The sequence below is a fragment of the Rhipicephalus sanguineus genome, chromosome 3, assembly GCF_013339695.2.
Source record: "Rhipicephalus sanguineus isolate Rsan-2018 chromosome 3, BIME_Rsan_1.4, whole genome shotgun sequence".
Lineage (NCBI taxonomy): Eukaryota > Metazoa > Arthropoda > Arachnida > Ixodida > Ixodidae > Rhipicephalus > Rhipicephalus sanguineus.
In genome coordinates this window covers 77948856-77971806 of record NC_051178.1, presented here as the reverse complement: position 1 = coordinate 77971806, position 22951 = coordinate 77948856, and the positions used below count along the sequence as shown (strand labels likewise).

The 22951-nt window shown below is 46.6% G+C and overlaps 1 protein-coding gene across 1 annotated transcript; it reads left to right on the top strand.

Annotated features, from left to right (window-relative positions):
• Window positions 1-479: 479 nt before the first annotated feature.
• Window positions 480-22776, top strand: LOC125757833 (uncharacterized). The gene is made up of 3 exons (XM_049414028.1): window positions 480-822; window positions 1195-1752; window positions 22564-22776. Exons 1-3 carry the CDS (start codon window positions 670-672, stop codon window positions 22774-22776), a joined length of 924 nt encoding a protein of 307 aa, XP_049269985.1. The 5' UTR covers window positions 480-669.
• The last annotated feature ends 175 nt before the right edge of the window (window positions 22777-22951 follow it).

The following is a 22951-nucleotide window of genomic DNA, read 5'->3' as shown; positions in this document are numbered from 1 at the left end:
GCAGCTACAAGCAACCAGGGCAGTACAATCCACAGGCAGCCCTCTTCTATTCGTATTAAAAATAGGCACTCTCTGACTGTTCTATGAAAGTGTAAGTTTTATTTGCTTTATAGGACGCTAGTTAGTACTTACATTTATTTTGACGCCGTGTGTTTCCACGATTATTGATATCCCGTGACACACAGATTTAGCACAGGTAGAATTTTTATGACCTTAGCCGACATACAAATGGCGAGAAATGGGATGTACCGTAAAAATGTATTCCATCATGCCCCACGTAATCGTTCATAGGGTGTTAATATATGATAGTTGCGTTTTCCTAACGTTTGTTGCATCAAGTAACACACGCGCCGTATCAGCGCCTCCTAGAATTTTCAAGGCCTCTTCACTCCCTTCGTTTCCCTGTCTGACGTCACCACCCGTAGCCCGACGAACTGGTGGGCAAGGTGAGGACCGGCTGGGAAAGGAAAGTCAGTCACTCCTTTCGTTAGGGCGAGCCTGTTAGAACTTGTTTGGGCCTGCCACAGCGAGGTGCTACGCTGCACAAGAATTTGGAAATAGTGCTGGTGGACGTGCTTTGGAGATTTGTGCAAGTCTTGACCCTGTCTGCGTTATTTGGAGTGCAAGCAGTGAAGTTTCGTGACGTGAAATTACCAGGAAGTTCACAGGATGGGCCGCTGCTGCGTGCCGAACTGTCGTGGAAATTATGACGGTGTACCGAAGGTCCGCTTGTTCTCCTTCCCCAAAGACCACCGCAGGATAAAATGGAAACGCGCTATTCGTCGGGAAGACGTCGACATCGACACTCTGCGTCATCCGAAGGTAAGAATTTAAGATTTGTACCAATAAATATTCACATAAAGCCAGGCCCATAGCCAGGAATTTTTTTCGGGGAGGGGGGGCACTTGCTCTGAAAGCCTTGACAAATTGAGAAGAACGCCTATTCTCATTATTTATTTTCGGTAAAACACCATGTATCATGAAAATTTCGCCCCTCGCCCCCTCGCTACGGGCCTGCATAAAGCCAATTCTGTGTCGCAGACCTGTGTTATTGCAAAGGATTACTGAAAAGCGTCACTATAGACCTCAATTCTTGCTAATTATAGCGTTCTATAAAGTAATTCAGGCAGCAAAACATATCTGAAATGTTGGTCAAATATTTTAAAACATTATTGTTGCTTTTGCATATCGCAGGTCTGCGAACTTCATTTCAAAGCAGCGTATTTGAGGACTACCACTAGTTACACGTATAGCAACAGAAGGACTATAGAAGTTCCGATGAGCCTTACTCGACTAACCGAAGATGCAGTGCCGACGATGTTTCCTAACAGCTGCGCTTACCTATCCGACTGTGCTCCGGTTCGCGAGGAGCCTGACTCAAAACGGAAGCGCCGTGAGGCAGACCAGCTACAAAAGGTCATTCAGATGTCGCTTTCTTCGCACGAAGAGGATGAACGCAAAAATAGGGTGGCATCTTTTGAGCAGCTCGTGTCACAACTCTCCGAACTTAAGTTGTCTGACTATTGGATAGTGAGCAGCACGGAAGCTGCTATTATGTTTCTGCATATTCAGAGCAACACACTACCTCCAGAGGTTGAACGTTCTGTGGTTGTTTCCGACGCGTTGCGCATTTCTGCTTACTGGAAAAAGATGAAGATGTTCATTGATGATGTTCCCATTCCAGAAAAACTGGAGGACATTCGGTGCTTGCAGACTATTCTTGAAAGTGTGGAGCATTTCAATGCTCCAGACGTCTGTGAAAAAGAAGAAAAGTTTAAAGCCTGCTTCCAGATTATTTTTTCTCTTCTTGATGACCTGTCCAATGGTGACCTCCTGCCAGAAGAGAAATTAGAAGCACTCGATTTTCTGAAGGAACAGTTGCGCCTTCTACTTAAAGAGCGAGGAGCTGTGAGATATCTTTCAGATCTTCTTATACTAGCAAGCATTTTTCACACGATCTCTCCTCACGCATGCAAATTTGTTCGCAACACTGGGAAATTAATGTTACCTCGTCCTTCCACAATATTGAGGCTGTGCAGCAAGTACAATGTAAGTCCTGCAAACGAACAAAGCGATGAAGGCTTTTTGCAGTACATTACAAAAAAGGTGAGCCTTCTAAAGCCGCATGAAAGAGTCGTAACGCTCATGTTAGTTGAAATCCACATCCAGCAATATTTAGAGTATAAGGGCGGCTCATTAACAGGGACGGCATCAAATTCCTCTGAAGCAGCAAAAACAGCACACGTGTTCACGACAAATTCGTCGCTTTCTGCGCACAAAGATGTGGTACACATCCTCCCTGTTTTCAGCATTGAAGCCAGCCATTTGCACGACATCTTGGAAAAAGCAATTTTGGTTCTTTAAAAAGCAGGACTTACTGTAATATCCGTTCTCACTGATAACAACGCTGTGAACCGAAAAGTCATGTCGTGTTTTTCAAAAAACAAAACAATAGACATTGTGTACCCACATCCAGCAGACAATTCAAGGCCGCTATTTTTTGTTGTCGATACCGTGCATTTATTAAAGTGCATCCGTAACAACTTGTTGAACCAGAAAAATGATGGCTGTTCAATTTTTTATCCCGAATTTTCAAGTACGACATCGCAGGTGCAAGTGAAGAAAGCAACATTTGAGACACTTCGTGAATTGTACGCTTCCGAGCAGCACAATCTCTCGAAGCTTGGATACGGACTTACCTACAAGGCTTTGAACCCTTCCAACCTCGAAAGACAAAACGTGAAACTAGCACTGAAAGTGATGAGTCCATTCATTGCAGAAGCACTCAAAACTCATGGTGCAAAGCTTGGTTTGAGTTCTGCCCGAGAAACTGCCGAATTTATTGAATTAATACACTAGTGGTGGTGCGTTGTGAACACTAAAACACCATCGAAAGGCAAGCGCCTAAGAAATCCTCTTCAAGCACCCGTAAGAAGTATGGAGGACATGCAACTGCAGTTTCTTAACACATTTGTGGACTGGCTTGACACTTGGGAAAACTTGAAGGTTCGCAGTGGCCGTGCAGGACTGTTAACCACGGAGACGCACTTGGCACTACGTCTCACATCGTACTCCTTGATTGAAGTCAGCCGGTATTGCCTGGAGGAGCCACGTTTTGAATATGTCTTGCTTGGAAAGTTTCAGACAGACCGCCTCGAGGAGAGGTTTGGTCGTTACCGTCGGCTATGTGGATCCAACTACCATATTTCCGTCCAACAATTATTTCAATCAGAAGCCAAACTGAGGCCTCAAAACTCACTGGTATTTCCAGACATGAAAGAACTGTCCCAGCCGAGCAGCATTGTATTTGATGCAGCAAAGGTGATAGAAGAATATGACATCAAGGTGACCGAAGAGGACGTGAAATCAAAAGAGGAAAGCTTGCCTGAAATAGTGTATATTGCAGGTTACTGCGCCCACGCCGCTCTCAGAAAAATTCCCTGTGGAGATTGTGCCGCCAACATCACGAGACGAGATAGGGATATGCCAATGGGAGATGATATGCTAATCGAAGGCCTCACAAGAGGGGCCCTCAAGTTTCTCCAACCAGTAGTAATCAGTGCTGTTCTTCACAGACCACTCGTGCTAGAAAAGCTAACCTCAATAGAGAACATCGCCCGCTTTCATGCAGCACGGCACCAAAGGCGGCTTCTTCTCAGTGTGGTGAAGCACCTCTTAACTCACAATGAAGATTTCGACGTTTGTTGCAAAGGACACCATCCAGACACAGTGCTTCATAACATATTGTGCGCAGCCACCAACACCTTACTGAAAAACTATGTCCAAATGAAAACCGACAAGTTATCGGCGGCAAAGAAGGGTGCAGCACTGAAGAGAAAACTGAAGACGCTTAATTAAGCTACCTACCGGCTTGAAGATTCGCCTCAGAATAAATAAATGATGCAGTCTGCATGAAATATATTTGATCGTAGTTTATTTCTTTTTAATCAAGGAAATCGAAAGACGCCATGCCATAGTCTGACACGCTTCTAACACTGCGGCTTTCGGGCACAATAATCAAAGCTTCCCTTAGCATGTCTTAGTTTGACATACATTGCCCTCGAGTTTACATCTGTATGCTTGAGTGAAAAGTACATATATGTGATTACCATTGCGACTTGCGTGAGGCAACCCCACACACGTCTAGCGCATGGAAGTGAGTAGAGCCTGGGCGTCTAGCAGACAAACTTTTTCGCGAGGCGCGGCCCACTCGGGCAAGGCGCGTGACGTCACGGAGGGAGTGCGCAGGCCTTAACCTGTTCTAGGTGGCTTTGGCTGTGTACATGGCCCAGAGGATTTCGTCCCATAATGCAGAGAGAGTGACGAATGCGGGAAGCTTCTGTGCTATTCTGCCTGAAGTTATAGATATCCAAGCACTGGGAGAATTCAATTCTTCAATACTTCCGAGTTTAGAAATGGAACGGTATGGAAAAATTTTATTTAGTAGTTAGGGACCACAGTAAATAGCTGGCCATGATTTTGTATTATTTGGTGATTGAGCTCCTGCCCAGCATTACTGCTACGTGAATTTCTTTCACATGAGAACGCTCTCCTTTTAGTATGTGGCTTATATTGTTACTGGGACAAAATGCGTTTCACAATATATTTACAACGAATGTACAGCTCGGAGGCAGGCCTACAAGATGGAGCCAAGTCTGCAGGAGAGATGACCAAGCGTCTTTCGTACTGTTCTCATCTCTGGTGCCCCATGCAATCACTCCCGGCGGCGAAGGCAGCGTCCCGGTGTTTGGCTGGTCAGAATGATATCGCTTCAGCCGAATGACGTGAACAATATCAAAAGACGATCGTTAAATGGTGGCGCGAAGAGGTTCGGTCTCGTATGTCACATCGGTGACTTGGCGCATGACACGGTACGGACCAGAGCAGGGCTGGGCAGAGATACTCAGAAAAGTATTCCGGAATACAGATATCGAAATACATGAACTGGAAGCCTAAAATACAGATACTGAGATACATTTGCCTTTAAAGTAACGGGATATTTCGCAGATACTTTTGCAATAAGACGAAAAAAGTATTCCGGAATACAGTTACATCGATACAGATACTGGAATACTTTTTTTTCTTTCAAGGATGTTCACACTACGCAAAGACACTTATTAGTGCAGCGTGATGTTGTAATTAAAGTTACAGCGCATCGAAACGTTCAGATCATTTATTTCTTTATTACAGTACCCTCAGCGCCATTAAGACATTGCAGGGGAGGGGGGCGGGCAAAGTACATAATTAGTAATAATGACATAATTACAAGTATCAATTGCAATAAAAATACACATTTCACAGCAACAGTAACAAGGATTGGACACCGAAATCGACATACTTGGCGAACAAACTAAGCTATTCTAGGAATAGCACACTTTAAGCAAATCACTCGAATCACTGATGAATCTCTTCTAGTGCACTAATGAACCTCAGTGAATTGAGAAAAAGCACACATTTATTTTGAAGATCTGCTTTGCTAAGAAGGTTGTTGTGTAGGCTTCTCAAATAGGCTGTCTTCTAACAGCGTCGGTTCAGCCTCAGCACAAGACTCACGAAAGAAAAAAAGTGTGTCTACCGCTGAAGGTGAGCACAAATTCGTGTTATAGTGAATAAATACCGCCTTCATAGCCCGATTGCCCTGCAGCGTGGCGATATCTCTTCTCGGGTCATCTAGATACCGAAACACTTTCGCCCTCACTTGGGTTGTTCTGACTGTTCAGAATCCGAAGTCTGTCCCCATCTTCAGAATCCTAAGCCGCCTGACCTTGTCGGCTTCAATGAAGTTGTCACCACCACCGACGCTACCAGCACCCATTTCAGAAAACCGCAAACAGGCGAAGTCGGCTCCGGCGGTGGGGGAGCCTGCTACCACAAAAGACCGTTTCACGCATGTCATGAATTAGGAACGCACCCTGACATTGGAGAGGTGGCTGAAAGCGCGTCAAAGATAGACATCTTCTAGTCACTTCGGCCGCGACTATACGGGAACTGCTTTTGGAAGTGTCGCTGCTTTGAGAACTGAACGCCCGCGAAGCATTGCAAAGCCTGTTCCAAGGCGGTATCCGCGCCGGGGGTCGCGAAGTAATGGCTTGCCACCCGGAAAAAGTAAGGCGTGCTGCACTGACCTTGAGAGACAGCGACTTTTGTCGGCAGAGGCCGCAACACTGCCCCCGCGATTCTGCCGTCTGCGTTGTCGCGCGCTTTACCTCATGGACCATTCTGTGCTTGAGGGGAAACCATCGCCGCCCTATCTGTCGGCGACCGGCGGCGCGCCTTTGCTTGTCTTGGCACAAAAAAAAACAAAAAAAAACGTCATTCCCCCATTGGAAACACGCCTCAACTCATTTCCGACACAAAAAACAATGTAACGAGATACCCGTGTCCTGCATAGTATCGCGATACAGGCGATACATCGTAAATGTATTTCACTACTGAGATACAAATACATTTTTCAAATGTATCTCGATACAGAAATACAGATACTCAAAAGTATCTCTGAAATAATATCGCGATACTCTTGTATCGCGATACTGCCCAGGCCTGGACCACAGTACGGCGAAATCAACTTCTCGCACAGGACAACTCGCCGTGACGGCGTCCAGAGAAGGACCATGTCGCCAGGGTTGAAGCGGACATCGAGGTGGCGGGCATCGTTGACAAGTCGTAGCTTTTCTTGCGAAGCCCAAATACGCAGGCAGGCAATCTAACGCGCATCTAGAGCTATAGAGATTGCATAACGGGCGTATTCTGATGTCGTGTGAGCAACGACAAGAAGGAGCCTGTCAAAAGGTAACATGGGTTCTCGTCCGTACAGCAGCAAAAATGGATAAAAACCTGCAGTATCATGCCGGGACGTATTATTGGCAAATGTTACGAATGCCAGCGCGGCGTGCCAGTCACATTGGTTGGAAGAAACTTACATGGCCAGCATTTCTGTGATAGTTCGATTCAGCCGCTCTGTGAGACCATTGGTCTGAGGGTGGCACGCAATTGTGAACTTGTGTTTTGTGGGGCAATAGTGCAATGTGTCTTGGAAAACCTGGGATAGAAAGTAGAGACCCCGATAGATAAGCAGTTGCAGAGCAGCGCCATGGTGAAGTATGACGTCTTCCAGGAGGAAGTCAGCGACTTCCGTTGCACAACTGGTAGGAAGGGCCCGCGTGATCGCATACCGAGTGGTGTAATCCGTTGCAACGGCTCTCCAATTGTTTCCACTGAACGATAAAGGGAAAGCGCCAAGGACGTCAAGACCTACCCTAAATAATGGTTCAGATGGTATTTGAATGGGCTGAACGCGTCCTGCTGGAAGGGCTGTAGGTTTTTTGCGGTGCTGACAGGATTTGCGTGAAGTGACGTCACGCTAGAAGGACCGGTAGTGCCGGGCCAAAAGAAGCGACGTCGAACACAGTCATAAGTCCTCGATACTCCCGAGTGACTAGCAGTAGGAATATCGTGCAACTGCGCGAGGATAGTCTGACGCATATGCTTGGGTATGACCCGCAGCAGTTCAGGTCCGTCAGGATGCATGTTGTAGTAATATAATACGTCATAATGGAGCACAAACATACGGAGACACAGAGGAGTTGAGGGACCCGTGGTAATATAGTAAGTGGATATTGGCTGAAATAAAGCCATACGGACTCTTCCGTATTCTGTTGCCAAAAACAATAAGTCGTTTCGTTCATTCACGGAGCATTTTTGCACTGTTGTGTTCTCTGAATATTTCTTGTCAACAACACCTTAACAATGAGCTTTTTCGATTTACCAAATCCCGGGCCAGTCCTCTGGCGGCGCGCAAACGCCTAGCTTTTTGATAACTACGTCAGATGACGCTAACATCGCATAATCCAAAAGTCCTGAGCGGTGTCATGCCATTTGGGTGCGTGCTGACTTGGCTGCGTCTGCTATGTAGTCTGTCATGCTGCCTCTTCAGTGTGACTGTAACACAGACCATATGTACGACCCGATACCGAATTGAACTGCGGTCAGAACGGCGGTAATAATTGTTTCCCGTGCGATACAACTTACCGCAAGTAAACTACCGCAGCGCCTCGCCTCGAAGGCTTGTGCTCCGTCGCTGATTTTGCTGACGAGCACGATGCATCTCTCCCTGATCTTCACAAATCATACATGTTCAACACGACACACAACGCAGATGACTAGAACTATTAGGTGCATGAAACACGCGAAATTTGAGAACACGCAAGAAGCGGGAAGAAAAGCAACGAGCGGAGCACGACGCCGAAAACAGCCTATGTCCAGCTTATGCAGCAGTTTTTTTTTTTTTTGGCTTCGAGCTAATTTTTGCACGAGGTGGATCTATGTCCATGCGCAAATATAGTAGTTTTGTGCCCATACTCGGTTTATCTGGCACACCGATTAAAGTGGCATGTGTAAAAGAATAGCTCATGGTCTGACGTAAGTCTCCACTCACGTTAAAGCACAGACCCCACGTTACCGAAGCGAAATGTAAGCAGCATTCGTTGTCGCACTCGTGCAAGGACGAGCAGCGTTAGACTATAGTTGTTCACTGAGTCCGGAGTACATACGTAATGTTTACATTATTCTTATCAAACGGATAGCCATTACTGCAACTACAATTGATGTCAGGCAAGCACCGCAAACATTGCTGATGTTAGGCAGCCGTTGATGTAGTACATGATCTCATGAGTTGTACCGCGTGGTTGCTGGCTAAGGGTCGTTGCAGCAGTTATGTAGGCCTTTGTCGACTGCACTGAAGTCGCCTACTGTAAGAAACTGTACGTATCCATCTTCTTCAACACATGAACCGCGTCAGTTATGAAGTTGTTACTCAGTTTTCGCTCCTTCTCGGTTGATATACACTGTGAATCACGCTTGGTGCATACCCACTTAGCAAGGGCAGTGGTCGGAAGATATATGCACCACACGTGGTAGGGGAAGGGTTTCATAACCTACGCGACAGGCATACATGTGATGAATGTCATAACTTGGAAACGCCATGCACACATGTCCACCTATGCCAATTTTGATATATACTAAACTCAGGTGGCAACCACAGCCAACCAGACGCAGGCGTAAAGATAGATAGATAGATAGATAGATAGATAGATAGATAGATAGATAGATAGATAGATAGATAGATAGATAGATAGATAGATAGATAGATAGATAGATAGATAGATAGATAGATAGATAGATACTGACAAAGTACATTGAACAGACATCAAATGCTTCGCATTTAATGCAATAGAATTACCGAACATAAGATAGCGTTGTTTGGGGATCATTACGTTCGTGGTGCAGGAACGTCAATGACCAGGCACGTCTTCCGGTACGATGGTTGTTTCTTTTAGATAATATATTTATTGCTTTCAGCATGTCTTCATGCATTCCCTAATATAAGTTTTTCAAGTCTGCGGAAGGGTATTTCTATTGTTAGGCTTAGGACTGCAGCGACTGCAAATGCCAGGACGAGGTTTCCAACGAAGAAATAGCCCTGAAAAGAGACGTCGAAAGTATTGTAGCGTTATTTAAGCGTATGGCGCGCAAGTTCCTGATCTATTGGAATGTAGGGGTTTTTATGAAAACAACACTTGATGACACAAAGCAGAAACGCAGTATACAAGCAATAAATTGAGGTCTTCTTTGAGATTAGAAAATGGTGGCTCAGACCATTTGTGCCCTTCTTCGTGAGTAATTTGTGAATGACGTGTTTTCTTGATAACGTTCAGCGTATTTATGATGTACGCTTAGCTAATCAAACGCGCTGCGATCCACCTGCTCACTGAAGTCGTGTAGGTTGCGCTATAATTATTTTAAGGGTAGTAGATAACAGACAACCCATTCTTTTGTACGATAGTGGCACTTTACTGTCTTATTCAATGATTCGCTCCTATCTATGCTCTCTTTCAGGCAGTATTTTCCGCACCGAGCAAGACAATGAAGGTGTTCGTGCGCATAGCGGTGCTCCTTTGCGTACCTTCTCATTTGCCCTTTCAGTCGCTGGCCCTTCTCTTCGCACCTGCGCTTTCACTGTCTGTCCTTCACATATCTACCTTCCTATTTGCGCAGCCAATAATCAATACTTGAGCACCAAAGATATTAAAAGAGAACTTTGTGTGAAACACCCTTTACGAAAGGAATCCTATAAACATCAGCTATATTCGTTAAGTACGTCCACATCAGCATGTGTGTATAGCCGTTTGAGTATGAATGAAAATAAACAACTACTTAACGCTTGTTCGATGTATAATGCGTTTAAGAAGAAATTGTGATACCACAACAAATCACATGTTTTATTGTGCCGAGAGGCGGTTCGAATGGCCAATAAATAGCGTGATCTTATTAAAAAAATCGCACAGAGGATGTGCAACCCTGACAAATTCATGAAACAGGTACCAGAATTACCTATGCACTGGAATTGTTGTACAATGAGCTAATTGTTGAATGGGCTGTCGCTCAGCACCTAAAGTCCCTGCGTTGAAAGAATGGCTATGTCGCAGTATCAGAGATGCGAGTTCGCCTAGTTGGTGCGAATTGACTTCTGACATAACTGATTAGCGGGAAAAGGACAAAGAACAAGGTGAAGTGTCCTGTCTGTTTTCTTCGTCCTGTCGTTTGCCCACTTTGCGCTAATTAGTTACGTCGATAGTCAGCTCTGCTGCCGCAATAGTATTCTTGCTAGTTGACGACTACAAAACTGCAATCTTTGTATATTTAAAAGAGACCGATTACCTTCATTATCGATAATTTTAATAATGATTACGAATCTAACATGAAGCGTTATCAAATTCTTCAGCAAAATTTCACATGATTGCTCTTATATTCGATTGAAACTTGGCGATCTCCCGTGTACACATTAAGTTCAAATAATTTTCACTCTAGTGAAGCGTGCCTCGTGAATGAAGAAAAAAACTCGGCAGATCCCACGCATTGTGGGAATCGGTTTCATGCGAAGCGGGTAGCCAGTAGTTCTGTGGTGCATTTATTGGCTTTGAGCATAGCGTTACGAGGTGGATCGATAGGTTCTGTAAATCGAGGAGTTGTGCTCACATCGTGGGCCTACCAGGCACATCGACTACACTGGCGCTTAAAGGGTAACTTATGGTCTGACGTAGTATCAGCATTCACGTTAAGCGCAGACGTCTGTGTTATCGACACTAAGTGCACGCTATGGTACAATGATGTGAATATCATACATAACTTTGGCTGGCGTATTTCGCCAGGGTCGAGCAATACTTGAACATAGCTTGCTCCATTATATTGTTACGTGAGTTACGTGAGTGACGAGTCGCTTTTACAAGTCGCTATTCACAAGATGTATTTGCAAGAGCGGCTGTAGCGCTGACCAGTCCGGCTCCGAGCTCGAGCAGCTAGCGACCTTCGTCCTCTTCGTCGGGCGCACACGCGCGTCGACAATATGAATTCCGGCAGCCTACATGTAGCATAACCCCCGGCGGCAAAGGCGCCGTCTCGGCGCATCTAGACGTCAACGTCATTGAGCGAGTGGTACTGCTTCAGGCGTGCGACGTGTACGATGTCGCTGGCATGCGGGGTGGATGAAGACGACGGGGCAGCAGGAGCGATTTCATAGGTGACGGGAGTCACCGCACGAAGCACTCGGTATGGCCCTGTGTACCGAGAGAGCAGTTTGTCGGACAGGCCAACGTGCCGGGTCGGAGACCACAGCAGAACCAAAGAACCGGGCGAAAAGTGTACGTCGCGGTGTCGTTGATCATACCGACGGCGTTGGTTCTCTTGGGAGGTCAGAAGGCGAGTACGAGCGGCTTCGCGTGCATGAGCGGCCCGGCTGATAGCGTCCAGGGCGTATTCAGTGGTCGGAGCTGCTGGCAACGGAATGACTGTATCGAGGGGCAATGTGGGTTCGCGGCCGAACAGCAGGAAAAATGGGGAGTAACCAGCCGTGTCATGGCGCGAGGAATTGTAGGCAAATGTCACGTACGGTAGAGCAAGGTCCCAGTCGGAGTGGTCTGAGGAAACATACTTTGAAAGCATGTCGGTTAGGGTTCGGTTCAGACGCTCCGTGAGGCCATTCGTTTGCGGATGGTACGACGTAGTGAGCTTATGCCGCGTTTCACATGAACGCAGGATGTCCGCTATGACTCTCGATAGAAATGTGCGGCCACGGTCCGTGAGCAGCTGGCGTGGAGCACCGTGTTGCAAGATCACGTCGCGCAGAAGGAAATCGGCGACATCTGTGGCGCAGCTTGTAGGAAGAGCTCGTGTGATGGCGTAGCGTGTGGCGTAGTCTGTGGCCACAGCTATCCACCTGTTGCCAGCAGAAGACAGGGGAAAAGGGCCGAGTAGGTCCAAGCCGACGCGAAAGAAGGGTTCGGACGAAATGTCGAGGGGTTGAAGGCACCCAGCCGGAAGCGTCGACGGTGTTTTGCGGCGTTGACATTTCTCACACGCCGCGACGTATCGTCTGACGGAGCGTGCGAGACCTGGCCAATAGAAGCGACGGCGGATTCGGTCGTATGTGCGAGACACACCAAGGTGACCGGCAGTTGGAACGTCGTGAAGTTCGTGGAGTACAGCCGAGCGGAGGTGTTTGGGTACAACAAGCAGCAGGGGTGGTCCGTCTGGATGAAAGTTGTGGCGGTAAAGTGTACCATTCTGGAGTACGAACGAGCGATGAGATCGGTCCGAAGGTGAGGATTCAAGGCACTCGATGATAGCCCGTAAGGATGCATCACTGCGTTGCTCGTCGGCTATGTGGGTCAGTTGGGAAACGGTGCACACGCAAGCGTCGGTGTCAGGGACGGTGCGCGACTCGCCAACCGGATAGCGAGATAGGCAGTCGGCGTCTTGATGCAGGCGTCCAGACTTGTACGTCACTGCAAAAGTGTACTCTTGCAGTCGCAGAGCCCAGCGACCAAGTCGACCTGTGGGATCCCTTAATGATGAAAGCCAGCAGAGCGCGTGGTGGTCGGTGACTACGGAGAAGTGAGTGCCATATAAATATGGACGGAACTTGGAGACCGCCCAGACAAGAGCAAGGCATTCTCGTTCGGTGATCGAATAGTTGCGCTCCGCAGGTGTAAGGAGGCGACTAGCGTAGGCGATAACGCGGTCGTGTCCCTGCTGACGTTGGGCGAGGACGGCTCCGATCCCGTGACCACTGGCATCAGTTCGGACCTCAGTCGGGGCGGATGGGTCAAAGTGGGCCAATATAGGTGGCGTCGTCAAAATTGTGATGAGGTGAGAGAAGGCGGCAGCTTGAGTGGACCCCCACGAAAATGGGACGTCTTTCTTTAGAAGATCAGTAAGTGGTCGAGCGATTGCTGCAAAGTCTTTCACGAACCGCCGGAAATAGGAACAGAGTCCCACAAAACTCCGAACATCTTTGGCGGATTGGGGTACTGGAAAACTGGTGACGGCACGAATTTTCTCAGGGTCCGGCCGCACACCAGAAGTATCGACGAGGTGGCCCAACACTGTAATCTGTTGGCGGCCGAAGTGACACTTCGACGAGTTCAACTGGAGGCCAGCATTGCGGAAGACGTCGAGAATAGCCGACAGACGCTCAAGGTGGGTCTCAAATGTAGGTGAAAATACGAGGATGTCGTCTAGGTAACAAAGGCATGTTGACCATTTGAACCCTTGTAGCAGAGTGTCCATCATGCGCTCGAGCGTGGCTGGGGCGTTGCATAGACCGAAGGGCATAACCTTGAATTGGTACAGGCCATCGGGAGTGACGAAGGCGGTCTTTTCTTGGTCTTTCTCGTCCACGGCAATCTGCCAATAACCGGAGCGAAGGTCTATGGATGAAAAGTAGCGTGCGCCATGGAGACAATCGAGAGCGTCATCAATGCGGGGCAAAGGATACACGTCCTTTTTCGTAATTCGATTTAGATGCCGGTAATCGATGCAGAAACGCCACGTGTTGTCTTTCTTTTTAACCAGGACGACGGGTGACGCCCAAGGGCTCGATGAGGGCTCAATAATACCTTTAGCTAACATCTTGTTTACTTCTTCTTGAATAATCTGGCGCTCCGATACGGACACCCGATACGGTCGACGGTGAATGGGAACAGCATCACCTGTGTTGATACGGTGCTGCACAAGAGAAGTTTGGCCGAGTGGTCGATTGTCAAGGTCGAAGATCTCGCGGTAAGAAGCCAAAAGGCGGATGAGGGCGGCTGATTGCGCTGGGGGGAGGTCTGGGGCAATCATGGGGCGTAATGCCATGTCGAGGCTTGTGGCATCGGGTGGGCGACAAGGAAGATTGGAGCATACGTCTGCTGCAAAAGAGGTGACGTGGTCATCGGCTAAGGACTGCAACGTCGCGATTAAGATGCCTTGAGGGAGGACTTGCTTCGTGAAGCCGAAATTTATGACGGGGAGATGTACCCGGTTAGCGGCTATAGTTATGACGCAGTGAGGCACAGTGATGTCACGTGCCAGAAGTACATCAGTAATCGGCGTGACGACGTAGTGCCCATCCAACACGGATGAAGTCGTTGTTAATTCGGCGAATGTTAGGGCTTTAGGCGGTAGGCGGATGAAATCCGTGGTGCAGAGGCTGTGGGGAAGGTCGGGGTGAATATCTGGCTGAAGAGGAAGGTCCAAGCAAAGAGTACCAGCGGAACAGTCTATCAGGGCAGAATGGGTCGATAGGAAGTCCATCCCTAGGATGAGGTCATGAGGACAATTATGGAGCACCGTGAATAGGACAGGAACGTAACGGTCGGCGATGCTTATACGAGCTGTACACATTCCAGTGACAGGAACAGTTCCGCCATCGGCGACGCGTACAGCTTTTGTAGTAGCAGGCGTGAGGACTTTTTTCAGTCGGCGACAAAGACGAGCACTAATTATGGACACGTGAGCTCCAGTATCGACTAGAGCCGTCAAAGAAATACCGTCCACATGCACATCGATGAGGTTCTTGTTCGTAGGAAGCGTCAACGGAGGATTTGGTTCAGAAGGAGATGATGCAGCACTACCTCCAGGAGCTGCACGATCTAGTTTTCCGTCGGGTACGATGCAAAGTTGGGCGGCGAGGGGTGGCGGCGTGCTTGGGGCGACGGGGAACGACGGCGTTGAGGGGACGGTGAACGAGCAGGAGGGCGGCTGTTAGGTGTGTCACAAGTAGGGTCTGTACGGCTGGGCGAATACCGGCGAAGATCGTCATATGGGCGGGAAGGCGAGAAAAATTGGGTCCTATATGGCGGCGTCCAAGTGGCGCGGCAGTAGCGGGAGACATGACCAACGCGGTGGCACCGGAAGCAGATGGGTCTGTCGTCGGGAGTTCGCCATTCCGCTGGGTTGCGAGATCGTGGAGGAACGAATGGGTCACTTCGAGATGCATTCATGGGCATTGGTCGGGACGAGGGGCGAGAGACGGGGCAGGCGACAGGGAACCCGAGGTTGGCGAATTCTTGTCGTACGACCGCCTGAATAACGGAGACCGCGGGGGTTGGTTGTATAGTGGCATGGTCGAATGGAGAGGGCTGGAACGGCGCTGGACTTGCCGCTTCAAGTTCCCGTCGAACGATACGCGTTACACTCTGCTCAAAGGGCGGTGTAGCGGCGGAATCGGAGCAGGTAGACGTGGCAGCCGTGTTTGGCAACCGAGAAAATTGAGGGTGCACACGACGGCTTTTGGCCGTTTCGAAACGGCGGCATTCTTGAATGATGCGGTCGATAGTCGGGACGTTGGTGTAGACCAGCAAATGGAAAGCGTCGTCCGCGATGCCTTTCAAAACGTGACCCACTTTGTCAGCTTCGGGCATTGCCTCGTCCACTTTCCGGCAAAGAGCAAGCACTTCTTGTATGTAGGAGACATACGACTCAGTAGGCGACTGTACACGGGTAGCGAGCTCTTGTCGTGCAGCTGCGTGGCGACCGGTCGGGTTCCCAAAGATGTCACGTAGCTTCTCCTTGAACGTCTCCCAGCTGGTGAGCTCGGTCTCATGTGTCTCGTACCAGATGCGCGGGGTTCCGTCCAAGTAGAAGAGAACATTAGCGAGCATCATGGTAGGGTCCCACCGGTGAGTTTGACTGACCCGTTCATACAGGCGAAGCCAGTAGTCGACGTCGAGGCCAGGTTGCGCGGAGAATGTCCCGGGATCGCGGGGGGTGGGGACCGCGACAAAGGTTGTCGTAGGAGCCGCAGATGGAGATGGGGACGGGTTGTCATTGGAAGCCATGGCGAGAGGCTGGATGACGCGGCCACTGCGGAGCTGCGTGGTGAGGACGGGGAACGTTCCACCTCCACCAAATATGTTACGTGAGTTACGTGAGTGACGAGTCGCTTTTACAAGTCGCTATTCACAAGATGTATTTGCAAGAGCGGCTGTAGCGCTGACCAGTCCGGCTCCGAGCTCGAGCAGCTAGCGACCTTCGTCCTCTTCGTCGGGCGGACACGCGCGTCGACAATATGAATTCCGGCAGCCTACATGTAGCAATATGACTACAAATGTAATGTATATTATACTGCTGTAAAAGCGGAGCCAACACTGGAACCACAAATGACCTTAGCCTTACCAGAAGTCTGTATTGTAGGAGTACGTATGTAGTGTTTATTGCGTTGATATAAAATTAGATAGCCAGCACTACAACCACAACTGACGTTCCACTGACCTTACGCTTGTATAGGTCTTTTTCCAGAGCAATTTAAAGACCTGGCGTGGCGCTGTGGTAGAATACCTGACTGCCACGCAGAATGCTTGGGTTCGATTCCTGCTGGGAACCTAGTTTATATTCTTTGCATTCGATAGAAAGATATATATATATATATATAGACATATAGATAGATACTTAGATACGTAAATAGAAACCTTCAAATGGCCTTGGGTTCCCCGAGAAATGCTTCTAATTTAAAAAGGATGAAGCAACATAAAAAACCCCTTCATGTTTCGTCCAACTCATTGAGTTAGATGCGCTTTGAAAGGTGAGAACATTTACATAAATCAGTGGCTCTTGTTTACATTATCGATCTGTGGCATCGATAGGTTTTAAAGGGTAACCACTCTTTTTCTGGGCAAGGACGTCATTTAATGGGAAAACGACAGAGGCTGAGATAAGTTCGTTCCTCATCGATAAGCTACCGTCATATCTAGCGCACACAGAACGAAAGCGCTGTGAGTGTAGCGGCGCCAAGTTGCTAATATTTCTTTTGTTTAACGTGCCTCACCTAGCATGTGATTATGAGGCACACCGTTTTGTGGAAATGGGGATTATTTCCATCACCTTGGATCCTTTAATGTACATGTACTTAAATTTAAGCACACGGCTGCTGTTGCATTTCGCCCCCATCAAAATGCTACCACCGCGGCTTGAAATCGACCCGCCCCGAGAGACCTCGTGCGTGGGCAATGCTTGCTTTAGTCTGAAATAGCGATTCTTTGAGATACAATTGTACGCTGTATAATTGAAAGCTAAAGACATATGAGTTGAATAAACTCGGACATTTCAGAAGACAAATATTACCCCAACATGTGAGTTACACTGTGTGACCCAGAATCGAGCAAAAATGCCCGATTTTGCAGCTGAGAATATAGAAATCTTACCATCAGAAAGTAATTATAGTCGAAGCTTTCCTCTCGTGATGCAAAGAAGATAAACTGAAGAGGATGATGTGTAATGTATACAGCAAAAACCAGTTTCCCAAGCGGCGCAAATATGCTAGATGAAAGGAACTTGGTCACGAAGCCTGAAACATAAATAAGACGGTATGGGTGAAGTAACATGGTGCAGAAACAAGGGACGCAAAATAGAAGAGATATTGTACAATATCAGTTACCTCCCTGTTTGATAACATTTTGATTCACGGAATAGTGCGCTACAGACAAGGGTGATTTGGTGAAGGTGAGCAGTAAAGAGAAATAAAAACACTGGTAGTGCACTAACTGACACAAATAGAAGACTGGGTTGTGTAATGAACGGCCTTGTCAATTGTATGATGACAGTGAAAAGTTACTCATATTCACAACTACACTGCTGTGGTTTCGTTATTTCCTATGTAAGGTAGTGTCTCTGTTGTGCATTTCTTCAAGCACACTCTCCGGTGAACGAAGTCGCCGAGGCAAAGCAGCCACTCTTCTCTAATGTTATGATGTGTGCTGGTGTTCACTAATGGCTCCAATATGCTGCAAGATATAAAACCTTAAGTGCTGCGAGAAGAAAATGAGGTAGCACAATTGCATGTAACACTAGTGACAACGCGCAAATAATATTAGTCCTTTAAAGGCATTCTCGCTAGATATGCACTGTGTTCGTGAAGGCTCTGTATCTTGCATATTATTTTATTTTTGTGAATTGTGTATATAAAACACGTTTACAATGTTTCTGTTTAGAACCGGAAAAACTCGCAATGACCGGCAAGCCACGATAAGTGAACAGAATGAACTAGCGAAAACTGCCGTCCGCGGGCTTCGTTGTTAAACACTGAAAACACATTCGCCAGTAACCACTTGTTATTTATTTTCTACAAACTGAGCAAAGGAGTCGTCCCTCAAGCAGCCGGAAGCGTCTCAGCAAGACGAAGCAAGCTTATCGCGAGCTCCTGCAACGCGCAATGACGGCTATGTGGCTGCAGCGCCGGGCAGTTTTCTTTCCGACGTTGCGGATTCATTTATTTACCAGTTTAACAATAAAGTTTGCGTTACTGATGAAAACATTATGATTCTGCCACAAACTACCAACAATATACTTCAGTTATGCTTTCAGCTGCGATAACAAGAGTGTTCTTAAACCGGATCGTGGTTTTTCACTGCCCAAAAAGACTCATAAAGGTGTGTAGCCTGACGTTGATATGAATGGGGTTCCAAACAAGCTCGGCTGGTGCAGAAGCTGGAACGACACCTTCTTCGAACTCAAGGGGTTTAATAGAACCGCTTTGGCCTGCACTAGGGCTACTGGTGGTATCCCAGATGAAGTACATCATCTGGCCCACTCAAATAGACTCATCGCAAAGAACAAGCCCTCATATTCCAGTGATCACTGTCTTTTGACAGTGATCACTGCAATGAAATTGTTAAGAAAGGAAGTATGTCGCTTTCGATCTCTTGATAAGGGTCGATGAAGTCGAGTAAAAAACATTTGGCACGTATATTTAGCACAGCTCCAATTTGCTGAAAAAGCTTGTTTTGCTAGTTCAGCGGTGAATAATTTCCTAAAGAGTGGCTGAATACTATGCAATAAATGGTAGCTAGCCAGTGAACATACCATCCGTGTGTAGTGATTGCCTGACATTTTTCAACAGCACAGCCGTAAGAAGGAATGAGGCGGATTTATAAGGAGCGTTAGGAAGAATGAGCAACATAGCCGTTCCAAAAATATTACATCATCTTCCATGTTGTAGTAAGACCCATTTCGGTAATTCATGTTTCTGGAGCTTTATGTCAGCAATCAGTGAACTGTTCAAATCGTCTTGCTTATCTCACCGCATTGAAGAGGTGCCCGATTCCCGAGTTGTTAAAAGAAGCGGTTCATGTTGGTACTTAGTGCCACAGAGAAGGCGATAAGTGCTAAATGTTATTTATCCCATGTTTTCAATCAAATCTGCTCTTCGAAATTATCTGAAATTACATTTGTTGTCGCTGTGACATGCAGCCCGCCGATGTTTATTTTTCTTTCATGCACTTTAATAAATGTTGGCGTCGTATGTTCGTGAATTGAATATTGGTCCTCTCAATTCGCCTATTTTGATATTTACCATGCATTGCGGTGTTAATGCAATGATCTTAGGTACTTGCTTATTTCGTCACCTACCTCCACATCCTGCCATGGAGGCGTAGATAACCCATGCAATTCCTAGACACCAAAGCGTCGGTGTAGCAACATGGAAAACATCGTGCCAAGTTCTTCGCATTGAAGGATGTATAATTCGCAGGCCAAAAACGGCGAACAGCAGGCAAAACACGCACCACAACCAGCCAATGCGATCGTGGTACTGAAAAGAAAACAAATTTGATTACCAAATATATATATTTTGCTACTTCTTCCTATTCATAAAATATGATTGGAAAATAAATTATATATAGTCGTCCATGAAAGAATAAATATAGATATCCAATACAATCTATAAGGCATTTCTCAAAAGCATTTCATGTTTCATATTTACTATCTGACTGCTTGAAGAACAAGGCAGGCAGGGTATCGTATCATGCTATGTGTTTAAAGGGGCAAGCTGGTGTTTACTTCTTTGAATACTGCGAATATTAGGTAGAGTAAAAATATTAACGGATGCCTCAGCTTCTAAATAAATGAAAACAATGCCTCCGGAGTAATCGATTGTATAGCGGTGAGATCTACATCACTTTGTGGCTTGCATTCGCAATATAGATTCTAATGAATTAACAATGTAATAATGGTCGCTTTAACGTAATATGTTTTTCTGTTCTGTTAACCATGCATAGGCAGCAAATTTCTTTAAGCAGCCAAACTAAAAGGGCCTTCTTGTTTACAGGAGGTTCCCTTTTAGTTGCATTAAAACAAGCAGCTTTGCCGTGTCAGGCTCGACCACTTCATGCTGTCCAGCTCACATGAATTGATGAGCGCGTAGACGTGGCAAAAGTAATAATTTTATCAAGCTCGCGGAGTGAGAGCAGAATGACGGAGTTCAGGGTCTGCGCCTACAATTTGTCTGTGTCCCTATGGCCACTTTGAACTGCATTCGAACGACGCAGTAAATATAACATATTTTCGGTGAACAAACTTTCGGATTGCGCTGCTGTGCATGCGTTTAAACCGACTGACAAAGGTAGAGGCTTGCGCTTGTTGGAAAGTTCAAATCCACAACAGCAGACCTACACCGCGAGGACAGGAATAGAAGAAAGAAGATGGCACACTGCACTGTCTTACGACATTTGCTGCTGCAGCCGCTTCGTGGGCTTATACGCATGAGCGTTCGTGTCCATAATAACGTCCATATGAGCATAACCGTTTAGGTGTACATTGCAAGGACTGCGGCAGCGTGCCGATTTTCACGAGAGCGCATGTGTTGGCGAGAAATCGATTTTAGCTCGCGAGAAAAACCACTTAACCTGATCACATCTGAAAACTGGGTAGTGCTTTCGTCAACTCCCCCTGCGTAGCTCTGACTCCTAGTCCTATGATTCAATATAGCGGAGCGTGTCGTGTACTTTCTTGTCATTGTGTCCTCGAGCAGTAAGATTACTGCTAACGGGTTGCCAGCGTTCTATAATCCCGCGAAATATTAATACAAGTGAGTCCATTTCTACGGGTAGCTACGAGTTGCGAGCGCTGTAGAAATCGGGGGCAGCCATCCTAACTTCCGTCAGAATTTCCGAACAGATCTTAAGTTTTGTTGCGAATATTAAAGAACTGTTAAATGCTGCCAGTGATAATACATCTTCGCAGTTTTCGGCGTCCTTTGTGGGACAGGTGACGTTAAAATTATCTATAAGTTTGTTAACAGTTGATGATATTAGCCATGGAGGCGGAAAGTCCAATGTCATTTATTATCTTCTCTTCTACATAATCGTGCGATAACATTCAGGGCATTTTATTCGGTGGTGGAACGTTTTATACTGTTGTCCCTATTTCCCGAGCAAGAGTAGAGCAGTAAGCATGGCTCGAAATATTTCGACCAATCGTGAAGAGGAAACAGGAAACAGTGAAGCTTCAATAGAAAAGCAAGGCATAGTTTTTCCTCATAACTCATCGCTCGTGAACAGTGTTTAAATGTGCCTGTATGCCCATGCCTTATCGCGCTTTCATCCTTGCGGAATTTACTCACCGATAGAGTCAGATCAGATGGCCAAGCATACGCTGCTGATGCAAGTGAACACGCTTATTCATGTCAGAAAGCATTTTCTAAAATGCGCGATGAAATTGCCCTGTATTCACAAAAACGCGCTACGCTACTATTCTAGATTATTTAGAAGGACTGAGAGCTGGGCGCTCGGCACAATTCTTCGTGTTCTACATAAGCGGAATTTGGCCAGCTTTAAGCCTGCACAAGTCTTCACAGAAGCCGGATGTCCAATGTCAAATATAACGTAAGAAAGGAAAGACTGTGCCTATGTTCTGTCCACAACAGAATGTGGACAGAACATAGGCAAATCGTTACGTCATCGTGTCATCTCTATTGTTCTTACTATTCCGCTTAATGTAAACAAATGCAGCGTTCTATCGTGTTAACCTTCATTAATTCTTGGTCCCAATCCAACGTTTCAAAACACGTAAAGTTACATATGTTAGAAGTCTCAGATAAAAAAATTGCTCCTATCGAAAGAAATTGTAGAAATGAATACGAAGGTTGTGAATACATTTGACTGTCACAATACAGAGAATAGTTGAAGCTTTCAGATTGTCTTAAAATTGTAGTTTTAGCAAATTTTTAACCCTTCTACTGTGAAACTACTCCTTGTAAAAAACCTATGACGCTGTGCATAACATTATGAACAGTATTGAAGCGGTTGCTTTGTGTTGCGGCGATAAAATCTTGTGAGCACTACTGTCCCGAAATAATATTATCTGGGGTTTTACGTGCCAAAACCCATGATATCCGGGGGAACGCCGTAGTGCCGGGCACCAAAAATTTGGTACATCTCAGGCTTTTTAACGTGCACTTAACCGGACCTGTAGAATTTCGCCTGCGTCAAGATGCGACCGCCGCAGCCGAGATCGAACCAGCGGCTTTCCGGCCAGCAGCCGAGCGCCATAACCATTGTACCACACTGGTCGCTGCTGCCCTGCAAGAAATACTCCATGTTCGACATGCACTCGGGCCCAGCTGATACCATGTTCACTGCCACGCATTCAAAGTTGCAAGCTATCAACCAGTATGGCTCTGCATAGATTACCAACATGCCCACCATACGGCATTTTTGTAAACCAAGACAGACATTTCCATCATACTAAGGTAGTTCTATCTTATCTGGTGGATTAAACTTGTGCCGCAAACCTAAATATATTAAATGATTTAAAATAAAGCTGCTTCGAAGCATTATAGTATGAAAACCACCGTATGGTT

Coding starts and splice junctions, on each gene's coding strand:
- LOC125757833 (XM_049414028.1), top strand. CDS start 670: ATGGGCCGCTGCTGCGTGCCGAACTGTCGTGGAAATTATGACGGTGTA. Junction 823..1,194: donor ACACTCTGCGTCATCCGAAG/GTAAGAATTTAA, acceptor TGCATATCGCAG/GTCTGCGAACTTCATTTCAA. Junction 1,753..22,563: donor AGCATTTCAATGCTCCAGAC/GTCTGTGAAAAA, acceptor CCGGACCTGTAG/AATTTCGCCTGCGTCAAGAT.